Source organism: Cajanus cajan, chromosome 4 (genome assembly GCF_000230855.2).
Source record: "Cajanus cajan strain Asha chromosome 4, NIPB_CcT2T_4, whole genome shotgun sequence".
In the NCBI taxonomy this organism is placed as follows: Eukaryota; Viridiplantae; Streptophyta; class Magnoliopsida; order Fabales; family Fabaceae; genus Cajanus; species Cajanus cajan.
This window is the reverse complement of record NC_138520.1, coordinates 76,912,423-76,927,977: the sequence shown is the minus strand read 5'-3', so window position 1 is coordinate 76,927,977 and position 15,555 is coordinate 76,912,423. Positions and strand designations below refer to the sequence as shown.

Genomic DNA, 15,555 nt, shown 5'->3' with positions numbered 1-15,555 from the left:
TGTTGAGGCAATGTGTAAGGTTTTCCATGGTAGTTTCTAGTTGCATGTGAAGTATTCCATACTCATTCAACAAGAAACCGTTCCCAAAAGACAAAGGGTGGCTTCCTAGTAAGTGTTTCAGTTGACATGCTCATTGGTCACCTTCCTCCTAACCTTTTTGGTGGATTGAGGATATGATAGTAATTACGTTCATAATTATCCATCAAATAGTAAAGTCACACATCCTCTTTCATTTGTGGTGCATTAGCTCAATGGTTTCCATTTCCCAAAGTCCCTCTTCTTTAATTCCCATGTTTTAGAAACAAGCAAACGACAGAAAAGAGACATGGTTTTATGTTGGTAAAGTTTTTTTTAAGATAGTTGAAGAATGGAAGAAGAGATGTTGTTGAGTGAGCACAATGATTAAGTGAAATGCGACAAAGGCATGCTTATCTCTAAACCCCAATTGGCCAACTCTCTTTTCCAACTTAACAGCTCTAGCCCACCGTGGCATTCCCAATTCCACTCCAAACAGCATATTCTCTTTAACTCAATAACCATCCATTTTACCAAAACACCCCCAATTCCTTCTATATTTTTCAAGGATAAATACCACACTCTTTTATTTATTTTTAATTTATTATCTAAAATTTATTATAAATTCACACATTTTAATTAGTTATATTTTTTTATTAATAAGTGTCACTTATAATTTCTTTTATAAGAAGATATAATTTCTTCTCACCAAATCAATTTTCATAAAAATAAAGTGTATCTCCAATTACAATTTTATACTCAAGGGAAGATTAAATTCTAATTATGAAACGTAAGTGATAAATTATTTAAGTTAACAGAAATTTTTTAATTTCGACTTATTGATTAATAATAAATAATATGTAAAAATATTTTGTTTGTCTTTTATATAAGAGATATATGGATATTTTATTTTAATCCTATTTAGTATCAAAAATATAGATTCATTTTAAATTTTATTCCTTTTATCTTATAATAAATATAGTTTTAAATATTTTTATATATAGAAAATATTAATAAATAGATAAAAGATAATAATATTTTTACAAAATTAATTTTATTATTGATCTTCATCTCTAAAAATAATGCAAACAAGAATTTTAGTAAAATGTTATTAACAGTATTATTTTAAAAGATTAATTAATATCATATTTTTTAAAATATTACATTTAAAAAGTATTTTTAAGCTTTTTTTTTTCTTTTTATACTAATACTTATTATATGTCAAGGAAAATATTAATTACTCACTGTTTATATATCAATGAGATATCAATTCATTTGTTATATAATGGATGAATTTATCTATCTGAAAAATTAACTTAATTACTTTTATCATTTACTTAATTTGTTTGTTATATAAAAAATTGAATGAGTATATTCCTGGTACGACAATTAGCATACACTAATTAAGGAATACATTCTTTACTATTAATAAAAAATTTATTAAAATTTAAACTTTTATAGATTCCATTTATTTAATAGTTTGGCTCATGATTTAATAATTTACAATAATTTTTAACAATTAATAAATAATAGGTTAAGAAATGTATAGATACTTCTCTTCTGAGCACTCCTCACTCTACCAACCATGGGCAATACCGTCACGACGAGAAAAGTACACGCGAACCCACGTTTCAAACCAAAAAGCCACCACTCGAATCCCCATATTACCCTTCACAATGAGGCGCGACATTGACAAAGCCAAGGGTAATTTCATACTTTACTAACGGTCCAGACATTAAACCAATAAAATAAAAACAAGGAACGTGAGCGATCCGCTCAAAAAGCATAAAGAAGAGAGAGAAAGTGAAAGAAGTAGAGAGAGAGAAAGAACCGTTTGAGAATTTTGGAGACGTTATCGGACTTCAAATCCACAATTCGCCGCAATTTGGGAACCGCGGTCGCGTCCGGAGCCTTCCTTTGTTAGGCTTTCGTTCCTCTTTCTTCGATTTCGCTTTCGAATTTTTAGTTCGCGATGGTGGCGTGAGGTTGAGGTCCAATTCGAAGGTTCGGGTTTCTGAGGAGCGCGGGATTCGACTGTGGTGGCGATGTTTACGCCGCAGAGAGTGTGGCCGGGTTGGTCCCTGACGCCGAACAAGAGCGGGGCTCGGGGCGTAACCGGGTCGGGTTCGGATTCGGGTCCAAATTCGGGAGATGGAGCGGAGGGGAAAGGTGTCGCCGTTGTTGAGAATGGAGGCAACTTGGATCGCGAGGTTTTGATTGAGAGAGTTTCAAGCCTCGAGAAGGAGGTTAGTTAGTTTATTAATTTGTTTTAATTTTGAGCGATTCGTTGTCGTTTTTCTGTGAAACTTTGAGGTAGGTGTGTCTTGAGGATTTATATTTTTGGTTTTGATTTTAATTTCTTGAGTGTATAGTTATTACGATGGAAGTTGAACTATTGCTACGCGAGTGTTTTTACTAAAAAAAAAAAAAAACTTTTGAGATAAGTTCTGGCTTGGTCCTTTGTTGAATTTGGATTTTTTGTTTACTTGGTTTGGGTACTGGAACTTGAATCTTGATACTGGGGTGGTAGCCTTTGTTTTGCAGAATGATGTTGGGAAGATAGTTTTGTTGGGGCTTTAATTCTTAATTTTTATTTTTGGGTTAATTTAGTTCTTAAGCCTCTCCCGCTTTTCATTTCATTTCGTCTTCTTCTCCCTTGTTTATGAAACTGTTTGGCAATTGTGAAATTGTTGAAGGAAAGATGGAAAGTCAGTTTTGGTTAAAGGTTCACCGTTGGATATGTTCAATCGTTTTGGTTAAACTGTTGTTGGATATGTTCAATCGTTTTGGTTAAACTGTTTAGGGGTTGAAATTAGAGGTAGGCGGTAATGGTAAATGTGAAATGTTCTCTTTGGATCTGTTTTTTTTTTTTTTTTTTAGATTGAGGGGAGTGCTAGAATTTTCAAAAGTTAAATTTCAAATTCACATTAATTTGGAGCGAAATTGAAATGTTTCATTTGGCTTCTCTCGAGTGTTTGACCAACCCTGGTCTATTTACTATGAATTCAGAGAGACTGGGGGAATTTCATTATATATATATATATATATATATACTTTTTTTTTGTTTTTTTTTGGGTTCTTGGCTGTCTTATCTTCATTTTTGTATCCTTAATTATCCTTCTTTGTTGCTGACATAAATTTTTTTGCTTGGTCAAATAAGGAAGGGAATGGTTAGCATTATTCTAACTAACAATATTATTGATATTGAGTATCTGGAGATTCTAATCGTTGAGAAGTAAGATGTTTCATGTTTGTTTGTGTGAATATGCCTGTAAAAGTAAATAGAAAAGAGACGCATTTCAGTCTTCAAATTTTATTCTACTTTAAGTTTAAAGTTGAGAAGCAATGTTATATGCATTGTTTAAGTTGTACTATCATTAAAACTAGTTTTAGACTTCTATGTTTGGTATATCGTAGTTTTACTTTATAGGCTGTTTGAAGCAGTGCATTTTTTTTTTCAAAAAAAAGAAATTATCTCCCAATTTTGGTGGCTCCAGGTGTTATTCTTTCATTTTCATTCACCCAGGGTTGTCCATTTCTCTAGATTTTGTACTGGGATAAATACTGATTGGCTTTAGGATGATTATGTGATGTTAAAAGGGATTTTAGCATGAAAATGAAATATTTAAAATGGGAGCTTAGTGAATAAGGGAAAACATATGCTACTACTTATCTTCCTTGTCATTCATATTTGTGCTTTTTATCAACAATTAAGCACAGTGGGGCACTTGATAAGCATGTGTGCCTATGGTCCTGTGCAACTTTAAGTTTTATTTTTTCCCCCAATTATATTTTGTGGTCGGACCTGATTATGAGTTATTTTTGGCCAGCTTTATGAGTACCAATTCAATATGGGACTTCTCTTGATTGAGAAAAAAGAGTGGAATTCTAAGTATACTGAACTAAGTCAAGATTTAGTAGAAGTGAAGGATGCTCTAGAGCGAGAAAAAGCTGCTCATTTAATTGCTCTATCTGAGGCAGAGAAGCGAGAAGAGAATCTGAGGAAGGCCTTGGGTGTTGAGAAAGAGTGTGTGCTTGATGTAAGTATTTTCACCTATATGTTTACATATGAATTAAATTCTTTAATAAAAAAGGCATGACTCATGTATGAAATATGGTTATTTCGTACTTGCATTTGAAAATTTATGCGTCAACAGCTTGAGAAGGCTCTGCGAGAAATGCGGTCAGAACATGCCAAAATCAAATTTACAGCAGACTCAAAGTTGGCTGAAGCAAATGCTTTAGTAGTTAGCATTGAAGAGAAATCTTTAGAAGTAGAAGCCAAATTACGTTCTGCTGATGCCAAATTTGCAGAAATCAGCAGAAAGAGTTCTGAGTTTGATAGGAAATCACAAGACCTGGAGGCTCAAGAATCTGCACTTCGAAGGGATCGTTTATCCTTGATTGCAGAGTACTCATTATTGTTCTCTCTTTTTAATTAATTCGTTTTTTCTGTTATCTTTTTAATTTAATTATTTATTTTGGCTAATTTATTTTGATCTGTGACAGACAAGAAGCACATGAGAGTACATTGTCTAAACAGAGAGAGGACTTGCGGGAATGGGAGAAGAAACTACAGGAGGGAGAAGAGAGGCTGGCCAAGGGTCAAAGAATTCTCAACGAAAGAGAGCAAAGGGCTAATGAGAATGACAGAATGTGCAGGCAAAAAGAGAAGGACCTTGAAGAGACACAGAAGAAGATTGATGCAACTAATATAACACTGCAAAATAAAGAAGATGATGTGAACAATAGGCTTGCGGATTTAACTCTTAAAGAGAAGGTAAATATTTGTTTGTGTGATAGATATTGTATATCTTTATTTTTATTTATTCTGGTGTCATGTAATAATTGCTCCATATCCTCAAATTCAGGAATTTGATTCCGTGAGAATAAACTTGGATCTCAAAGAGAAGAAGTTATCTGCATGGGAGGAAAAACTTGATGCTAGAGAAAAAGTATGTTATGGTTCCTATTCATTTCCTTATTATTTATTCTTGGTAATTATGGTAGCCAACGATTGATCCAATGTAAGTTGCTGAGTTTTGTTGATTTATTTTTTCCATTACTGTTTTGCAACTTTTGGTTATTCAATAGTTTGCAGTGATTTAGTGTATGCATTTGAATAATCTGGTAATTGGAATATTTGTATTAAATTGTCAGTCTGATCATAAAATCAATGTGTTGTGAGCATACTCTTTTCCATTTTCTTTCTTCTGCTGAATACAGCATGGACTCTATGCAGGTTGAGATGCAGAATCTTCTTGATGAACACAATGCTATTCTTGATGCGAAGAAACAGGAGTTTGATGTGGAATTGGATGAGAAAAGAAAATCCTTTGAGGATGGATTGAAGAATAAATTGGTGGAAGTGGAAAAGAAAGAAGCTGAAATCAATCACATGGAGGAGAAATTTGCAAAACGGGAACAAGCCTTGGAAAAGAAAACAGAGAAGCTTAAAGAGAAAGAGAAAGAGTATGAACTAAAAGTCAAAGCTTTGAAGGAAAGGGAGAAGTCTATTAAATCTGAAGAAAAAAGCTTGGTGACTGAGAAAGAGAAAATAGAAAGTGAGAGAGAGGAATTGCTCACACTTAAGGCTGAAGTTGAGAAAATTAGAGCCAACAATGAAGAAGAGTTGTTGAGGATAAACGAAGAGACTAATTGTCTTAAAGTGACTGAGGAGGAGAGGTCTGAATATCTACGTTTGCAGTCACAATTGAAGCATGAAGCTGATCAGTACAGACACCAGAAAGAGCTACTTCTGAAGGAAGCTGAAGACTTAAGGCAACAGAAAGAGACTTTTGAAAGAGAATGGGATGAGCTGGATCTGAAAAGAGCAGATGTTGAGAAAGAGCTGAAAAGTGTGATTCAGCAAAAGGAAGAAATATTAAAACTACAACAATTTGAAGAGGAAAAGTTAAAGAATGAGAAGCAGGCCACACAGGACTACGTGCAAAGGGAATTAGAAACTCTTAAGTTGGCTAAAGAGTCATTTGCTGCAGAAATGGAGTTTGAGAAGTCAAGCCTAGCTGAAAAAGCTCAGAGTGAGAGAAATCAAATGCTTCTGGATTTTGAGCTGCAAAAAAAGGAACTTGAAGCTGATATACAGAATCAGTTAGAGCAGAAGGAAAAAAACTTGATTGAGAGTAAGAAGTTATTCGAGGAAAAAAGAGAGAGTGAATTAAGCAACATTAACTTCTTAAGAGAAGTAGCTAATAGAGAAATGGATGAAATGAAACTTCAAAGAAGTAAATTAGAGAAGGAGAAACAAGAAGCTGATGAGAATAAAAAACATCTTGAAAAGCAAAGGATTGAAATGCAAGAGGACATAGATGTACTTGTTGACCTCAACAAGAGGCTAAAAAATCAGCGGGAGCAATTTATTGTGGAGAGACGACGCTTTGTTGAGTTTGTTGAGAAACTTCGGAGTTGCCAGAACTGTGGGGAAATGATCTCTGAATTTGTGCTGTCTGATTTACAATCCTCTGTTGACGTTGAGAACTTAGAGGTGCCTTCTCTTCCAAAATTAGCAGGTGATATTATACGGGGAGATTCTGATGAAAATTTAGCTTCTACAAGGCAAAATACTGGAGTGTCTCCTGCATTTGATTCAAAGTCACCTGTTTCTGGTGGCACTATCTCTTGGCTACGTAAATGCACATCTAAGATTTTAAAAATTTCCCCGATTAGAAAGATTGAATCTGAAGATGCTGGTACTTTAAGAGATGTTGTGATTTCTTCTGCTGAGAAAACTAATGTGGAAGATTCACCAGGAAGAATTCCTGGCACTGAAAATGAGGCAGAGTTGTCAATTGCTGTTGTAAATGATTCTTTTGATGCACGTAGGGTACAATCTGGTAGGGTACAATCTGGCAACGATATGACAGAGGTTGAAGCTGACCAAGATCCATCAGTTGAAAACCAGAGCAATGTTGACAGTAAGGCACCCGAAGATATACAACCTCCTGATTCAAAGGCTGGGAAGCAGAAACCTCGCAAGGGAGGGGGAAGAACCAGAGTAAAACGTACCCACACTGTGAAAGCCGTTCTCAGAGAGGCTAGGGGTATACTTGGGGAAGCTGCTGAAGCATTACCTGGGGAATCTGTGGATGATCATGAGACTGAGTTTCCAAATGGAAATGCTGAGGATTCTGCCAATGTGAATTCTGAAAGTCAGAAACCATCCAATAGGAGAATACCTGTGAATGTCAGGAAGCGTAACCGGGTTCAAACATCTCAAATGACTGTAAGTGGGCATGATGACAATGCCAGTGAAGGACATTCTGATAGTCTAATACCAGAGCAGCGCAAAAGGAGGCGGCAGAAGGCTGCTGCTGCCCCTCCACAAACTGCTGGTGAAACAAGATATAATCTGAGACGACCCAAAACGTGAGTACTCTGATTTAGTGCCATAATTTCCGTTTTATTTATGAATGTGATAGTTGTCAAATGTTTATTTGCTTTTTTGCCCACTTACTCATGGATGCCCACTGAATTTTTGTAGTGGAGCAACATCATCTGTTAGAGCTATGTCTGGTGGTGGCAAAGAAAGTCAGGGAGAGGTTGATCGTGTAAAAGATACAGAAGAAGGAATTGTTGACGCAAAAGCTTCTCATTCACATTCAGTGGGTATTACTAATGAGAATGGTGGAAGCATACATCTTGAGCAGGTAAGCTTGGTGTAGTCTTTTAATCATGCAGATAGTTCCAAGTTCTATTCCTTGCCACTTAAACCTCTCTCTCTCTCTCTCTCACCCTATATATGAAATGTATTAAATGAAAACTGTTGTTATTGTGAAAACTGAAAAGAGAACTATAGGTGTAAACCATTAAATCATTTTTGAATAGTCCTGATTATTAACAGATAAAAGCACATGATCTTTTAAAGTGGTCACATGATCACTAACTTATAATCTTGACCATCAATGTCAATGTATGATTGTACGATTCAGATTTATAGTTCTCATTTTTCTTGATAATCAAGAGTTCTCACCTTATATGTTCAGTAAATACATATATCATGGATCTATTGAAATTTGAGATTTTGATAGTGGGATCTGGATCTTGAGTTTGGGATTTCAGTTTAATATTTTCTTCCCTCCTGGCGAGGGGTATCAAGCTAATGTTAAATTGCTTGTTATTGTTTGTTTCAGTCTCTGAAAGGTGTGGATACGAGGGATGGTTATGGTGGTGATACTGCAGGGACCTTTGGCAATAATATGGCCATGAGTGAGGAGGTGAATGGAACAGCAGACGATGTGGAGGAGAATGATGCTGAGTATAGGAGTGAATCCCATGGGGGAGATGCTGCTGGTGTTGACAATGAGGACGATGATGAGTACCAACAACCTGGTGAAGCTTCAATAGGGAAGAAGCTTTGGAATTTTTTTACAACATAACTCCAGCTTCTTGAAAATGAAGCTTGTGTCTTGACCTCATCAACTTTAGGGATGATGTCAGAAGTTATCTTCTATTAACAATTGAGAGTAGATCTCTAAATTATAACCACGAGGGGTAGTACTTAGAGGTGATTGAATTTCTCTAGGGTTTTATTCTTCATGTACGGTTTTCATGGATATTTGAATGGAACCTCTGGTATTTTGTTGATAGTTTAGGCATTCGATAGTGTAGCTAAAGTTTAGATATTGGATTTTAGCTACCTCCCCTTGGAAATTGATTGTATCCAAATGTTTGTATCTCATCTGCTAAATGTGATTGTTTGAATTTAATGAGGGTGCTTTTGTATCCCCATTGTGAGTTACGGGAGTGTATTTGGGTTCGTGAGTCAGGCAAGTTCTATTTATTTATTTATTTTTAATAATTCTTTTCTATTGAATTGATCTCTATAGGGGTAAAGTGATATTTCTGAGTCGCAGCTCTATACTCAAGGTTGAAATTGAACCTTAGTTCTTGATTTAGAAGCAAAAGTGTTGAACTAATTGAGTTAAAGACTTTGGAATAATTTTAACTGAACACACAAGTAATTGTTTTAAAAATATATAAGAACTAAAGAGTGTTTAGGGAATGGGTTGGAAGGGATTTACTAATGTTCTTACTTAATTTGAAAGTTGGATTATTTTTAAAAAAATATATAAGGACTAAGGAGTGCTTGGGGATGAGTTGAAAGGGATTTATTAATGTCCTTACTTAATTTGAAAGCTGGACAGGAGTAATTTTGTGAATCTAATAAAAAAAAACCTGAATTATGAGATGATTGGATGAATTTGACTTGTAAGTATAATATATATTAATTTAAATTATAATATTATATGTAGTTAAATTGTAAAATTAGAATGCACAACTAAAAAATATATATTTTACAATATATAAATAATATTAAAATTGATAAAATATTATGTGAGATAACATAATTTATTAAGCTATTTTATTGAAATATAATTATTTTTAAATTATTAAATGCATAAATTTAGACTAGATTAAGGTTATTCAAAAAATAACACAAATCTGTTTTTAAAATCCATAGCAACTAATTATTTGGTGAATTTAAGCTTGTCAAAACTCTCTTTTGTGCTGATTCATTAGAATGATGTATTACAAACAATGGTTACTTGAACATCTATTTTAATTCTTTTTTTAGATTAATTCAAAATTGGTGCAGATTACACAATAATGCGACTTACATTGATTAAAAAAAGGTTAGGTAATCCAAGTACTTTGGATATAAAAGTACTTTTTATTGGTCTAATGTCGAAAATAAAATGCAAGTATTCATGTTAAAAGAAACAGTTTCTTCACTTTTTATCATGGATTACCTCAAGGAAAATACTCTTTTCTTTATGTCTACCTTCATGCATAGACATATATTAATATAATTTCACAATTTTCTTTTTTCATAATTGAGTATAACAATCCCACACATGATCGATGGAGGCTAATTTATGTGTAAGGTTTTCCCATCCATTCTATAGTATTATTCAGTCATCTGGTTGTACTATAGATATAAGTATATGAATTGATTAAAGGATATTTTTTCAACAAATATGATGTTGATTCCTAAGAAAAATATTCATCTTATGGAAAATCACAGGCTTGGGAAAAGGACAACATCTATACTCTGTATAATTCAGTAAAATCAGTAATAGTAACATTTTATTTTAGAGTACAGTGTTCTTTGAACCAAGGGAGGGAAACATATTATTGCTAAGCAAATGATCATTGGTGCAAAGGTTAAATCTCCAAAAATTGAAATTGACAACACGCTTACACTGTTCGCTCTAGTCTTAAATGGTAACGAGCAAGGTGTAATTTGTTTTGTGTGAAATATTTGAATTATACTAGCTTGATGTGTGATTTGTAGTTTTGGACCCTTGAACAAATTAGACTCTAATGGTCAGTCTTTTTTTTTTTATTTTAAAATTTTAGGCAACTGGTTAAAGGTATCAAAGGAAATTATTTTTTTAATATTGAATGTTCTCTAGTAGATAACTTGAGTTTGCTATCAAAAAGGTTTTTTACAACAAAGTGGCAAACTAGTTGAATATCAACACCTAATGTTTTGTTTTAAAAAGTGGTCATATATGGAAAGAGGTAAAATATGAGAATTTAATGTTTATTATTAAAAATTAGATTGTGCTATGTAACGAAGAGTGTTATAAGAAAAAGCAAAGGTATAAGAAGAAACGACTAGGCTGATGATATTGATTTTATTAACTGGAGAGGTGAAGTCCTTGAGAACAGGGTAAGAAAAAGTACATAAGAAAAGGTCCACTTGCACATGGTTGAAGAGCACAAATTTAAGTATCCTCAATACACGAACGATGGACTAATCTTTGAAAAGGCTGAATAAAACTTTATTTTTTAAATATAGCAATATTTAAATATCTTTATTTATGATGTTTGATTTGAAAGAATGATAAAATTGAATTAGTCATCCATTTGTAAGACAAGATTTATTTATCCGAAAGGGAAATACATTCTTGCTGAAACCAATAATGATAATAATGATGAATGTAAAAGTAGAAGCGGAATAACAAATTAGCAGAGTGAATCACACGAGTTTTATTTTAGGCAACCTTAAATTGGGACAATAAGCTTGGTCGAGTGCATCCAGAGATGCACAGACTAAAACTCCTTCGTACACTGTATGCAACTGTGGTAGATAATACAATTTCAATGTGGTCAACTTGGGGAGTGTAATACTACCATCACCTCTGTTACTCGCTGCAAATATCTCCTTCATTGAATCACAATCCCGTACTTGAATTGTCACCAACTTTGCAAGTGATGGCACTAACTCTAATGTCAGCAACGTCTCTATTTTATAGCATTCTGAGATTTCAAAATGCACAAGATGACGGAACACCTCTGTCCCAGTCCGAGGAGTAAGCATGTGAAAATCAGCAACATATTCCTTACGAATGGTCGTTTGGATAAACGTACACGAGGAGCAAGGACTAAAACAAAACAAGCTCTTCAGTTTTGTGCAGTTTTTAATTGAAATGTTTTCAAAAGATGGAGGATCCTTAGACGACAAAGCAGCACATAAGTATTCCCATTCATTATTATGATGTACATTCAAATCCACAAGGTCTCTTGGCAGTAAATAGGGTTTTTCTGTGCAGTCTCTAAACCATAATCTTCGACAGTTAAACTCTTCAATAATTCCCCTTTCGTACAGGTCTTGATCAGGCTTTCCAAAATATATACGATAAGTTTTAGGTCCATAATCCTTGTTCAAGATTTGTTGCACGTAATGATTGTAGTTATGCTGGTCCAGAAACACTCCTTGAAAACATTCAAGCATAGTCATCCCTTTTGCATCTTCTACTTTTTTAATCGACCAACCGCGGAGATCCAAATATTGCATATTGGTCAAACGGGATAGTACACCTTCTGCTATTGGTAATGGTATTAAACGATTCTGGGACAAGTCAAGCCATTTCAAATTTACTAGATTTTCCAAGCCTTGCGGTACTTGGTGGATGGAACACCATGAAATGACTAATGTTGACAATGCTTGTAGCTTCTCCAGTGGAGGTATACTTTTTAATTTTGGACATCTTCTAAGCACTAAAGAAATAAGAGACCTGAGGTTTGACAGTGAATTCGGTAATGATATTAATTTTGTATTATATGATAGGTCAAGTACTGCCAGAGCATTCATGCGTGTAAAAAAAGAGTCCGAAATATGAGCAATGGAATTATAAGATAAAATTAAGGTGGACAAGCGTGGACATTCAGGCGATGCACCCTCTTGGATTTCTTCTATTTTGTTCGCTGCCAAAGAAACTGCCTCCAAATCATCTCTCCATTCCCCCATGTCAGGTATCTTTTCCAATTTTTTATTAATTTTTACCATGTATTTGTCTTTCATTATATCGCATGCCATGTTCCTCACCAGATCATGCATTCTTGGATTCAACCCATCCTGCAACAACAAAGAATGGTTTATGAGTTTATCTAGTATCACATACCCCTCATCAATCATTTCCTCCAAACTCCTCTTTCCATTCAATAGTCCCCTGTCAACAAGCTTTTTAACCCAATTCTCTTTATTACCATGAGGTAATAGTGCACAGTATAAGAACCAATTTTGCAAGTCCTTGTCAATAAAATTATCATAGCTACGCTTTAGTACAGTTTTCACCTCTTCTCCCATTTCAAAATTTTCAACTTTATACAATGCATGCTTCCACCAATGAATGTCATCGTGCCCCTTCATGCTTCTAGCCATCACACTGATTGCAAGTGGTAAACCATCGCACTTCAGTACAACGTATATTGCAATCTTTTTTACTTCAGGGGGAAGCTTTGCAGGTATTCCATGGTGTCCTAGTTTTAGCAAAAATAACTTCCAATCTTCAGCTAAATATTCCTCATCTAAATATTCCTCATCTAAATATTCCTCCTCAATCACATGATTCACATTTAAAGGATACACTGTTATCATATCTTTTTTCAAACAATCCATTTGTTGGCACACATGTTTCGAACGACTTGTGATAATCAATTTAATGCCATTCATTTTAAGAGGAATTCCCACCTTCTCTAGATCAATATATTTCCAAACATCATCTAAAATAAGTACTGATTTTTCTATTTTCTCCAACTCAGATGCCAAAATTGTTGCTCTACTTCTCTCATCATCTCCGTAAAGCTTTACCCTCATTGTTTCCGCAATGTGGTGTTGCAATTTGAGAATGGTGAAATCATGGGAAACAGTGACCCAGAAGACATGCTTGAAACTTTTCTTTCTTTTGATCTCATTCTCCATATAAGTTGCTAGGAATGTTTTCCCCACTCCCCCCATTCCGTGTATGCCAATAATCAAAACTTTATCATCCCCCAGAAGCTTCCACATCTTGTCAACATTTTCCTCAAAATCCTCGCCAACAAATTCATTTGACACCACCAGAGGCTTCTGTTCCTTATGCCATTCCATTTTAAAAATCAAATCAAGTATTTCCATCGATCCTAACTGCTGCATATGATGATCAGCTCTTGTTTTGAGGTCCTGTAGTTCATTCAACCAATGGTCAACTCGACTCTTTCGCTTCTTGCCCCGTGACTCCAACAATTGTAATTGACCCTTAATGTCTTCTTCCTCTCTTGTTAGATCGCAAACCAACTCATTTAACTGTTTGAAACCATTGCTGCTTCCACTCACTTCACGCTCACCTCCTACAAAACCTCTATGCATTGTTTTTGTCATTGCTTGATTAAAAATTATATATACTCAATCTCATGAATTTACTTTTTCATAACATGCTAACCTTAACCATTATAATAAAAATGTACTCAATTTAAAATTCAGAGTAGTGTTCAAGTGCAAAACCTTTATTGTGTTAAGTAATAAAACTGATTAGTGAACAAAATTGTATATGTTATATCAAATAAAAAAAATTAGAAAAAAACACGTGTATAAAGAAGGACAATAACAAAATGAATTGGTGTTCAGAATAAGTACCTTCTGGTAAAATTATTGATTGTGCATTGTTTTCATAGTTAATTGAACCACCAAAATTCATTCCGTCGGGCCATTGAGTCGCTTCAATGCAACATGAGATAAATAAATTATAATCATCATTTTTAAACTTCAACAAAAATCAAGGAAAAAATTGTAAAATAAAATAATAATTGTAATAATAATACCATTAACTTTTTTTGGCTGCAGACCTCAAAGATGAAAAAATACATACAATACTATATACTTTAATATATTATTATTAGTTACAATTTATTAAAAATAACAAAATTATAAGTGAGATGACTAAATACATGCAAAGTGAGATTCACAATATATGGTTTCAAATATAAGTAAAAAAATGTGTTAAAAAAAGCGCGTAAAAATGTATGTTAGTAAATATTTCTCAAAGTAATGATTGGAAAAAGTTTCATATGAAAGTTCTTCTCTCACGCAGACCCACACTCAACGAAATTTATAACTGAAAAATAAAAATAAAAAAATTAGGTTGTATCGCCTAAATACTGAAAGTACAAGTGTGAAGTGGAAGAAAAGAATACGGTAAGTAGGAATAGGATGCATATATACCTCCGAGTGAAGATGTCGATTCTACATTTATTTGATAGTTACCAAAAGTCTCAATCATTTGGTGATCACCTTCCGCCACTTCAATGCAACATGGGATACATTAAAAAAATTCTCATCATTTTTAAACTTCAACGAAGAAAAAGTAAAGCAAAATATATGAATAACTTACTATCCCAAAGATGAAAAATAACAAAGCTGGTAATCAAGGAAATATTTGTTCATCAATAGTAGAGAACATAAATATCAGCACATACACACAAATGTTATTATTATATCACTATTATAATATCACTTCATATTTTTATATTTTATTTAATAAAAATATTTAAAAAATTATGAATATTTAATAGATTAATTAACGTTACATTTAATTTTCAAATTTAAAATTCTTGAATTTGAATCTTATCTTTACAAGAAAGATTAATTTTTAATATTATTTTTTATTATTTAAAAATTTCAGAATTAAATTGTTTAAAAAATATATACACCAAATGAGACAATCTTATAAATAACTAGTTATGACTAAAATATTATATATGTTTATCCTCATACTTTATTAAAACTTTTCATTTATCACCACTTTTAATATTTTACTATTTATTTTAACTAGTAATTTAACAGTGATAATTTATATGCTAAATATTTCTTATATATAAATATATTTTATAATAAATTATAGGTTTAAATATATTTTTTTGTTTTTGCAAAATGGATGATTTTTAATTTTAGTCAATGTAAAAACATTTCTTCATCTTTCATCTTTTTAAGATTTTTAAATATTAATTTTGGTCTTCATAAAATATTTTTGAGCCTTGCAAAATAAGTAAATTTTGATTTTAATCTTTGTACAATATTTTTGTTTGAATATCATTCTTCTAAAATCTAAAATTATAATTTTTGATCCCTATCATTGATTTTAAGATAGATAAAAATATTTATTTTAAGGAAATATACAAAATTTTAGAGATAGCCACATAACTCTTTAATAAAAAAAATAAGTAGTTAAAAATGAATACATAATAATTGAGACT

The 15,555-nt window shown here is 33.0% G+C and overlaps 2 protein-coding genes across 6 annotated transcripts in view; one reads left to right on the top strand and one right to left on the bottom strand.

Moving 5' to 3' along the window:
- The first annotated feature begins 1,787 nt into the window (after nt 1-1,787).
- LINC1 (little nuclei1) lies at nt 1,788-8,741 on the top strand. The gene is made up of 8 exons (XM_083073131.1): nt 1,788-2,261; nt 3,846-4,055; nt 4,173-4,426; nt 4,525-4,795; nt 4,887-4,970; nt 5,258-7,401; nt 7,517-7,682; nt 8,166-8,741. Exons 1-8 carry the CDS (start codon nt 2,061-2,063, stop codon nt 8,409-8,411), a joined length of 3,576 nt encoding a protein of 1,191 aa, XP_082929257.1. The 5' UTR covers nt 1,788-2,060; the 3' UTR covers nt 8,412-8,741.
- Nucleotides 8,742-10,907: 2,166 nt separating this feature from the next.
- Nucleotides 10,908-15,555, bottom strand: part of LOC109791223 (putative disease resistance protein At4g27220) — a 28,055-nt gene continuing 23,407 nt past the window's right edge. For all 5 annotated transcript variants that reach the window (XM_083073135.1, XM_083073134.1, XM_083073136.1 and 2 more), the window contains 3 exons: nt 14,525-14,602; nt 13,940-14,020; nt 10,908-13,653 (listed from right to left, as the gene is read on the bottom strand). In XM_083073135.1, coding sequence (XP_082929261.1) covers nt 11,021-13,653; nt 13,940-14,020; nt 14,525-14,602 — 2,792 coding nt within the window. In that variant the 3' untranslated portion in view covers nt 10,908-11,020. The remainder of the gene's footprint in view (nt 13,654-13,939; nt 14,021-14,524; nt 14,603-15,555) is intronic.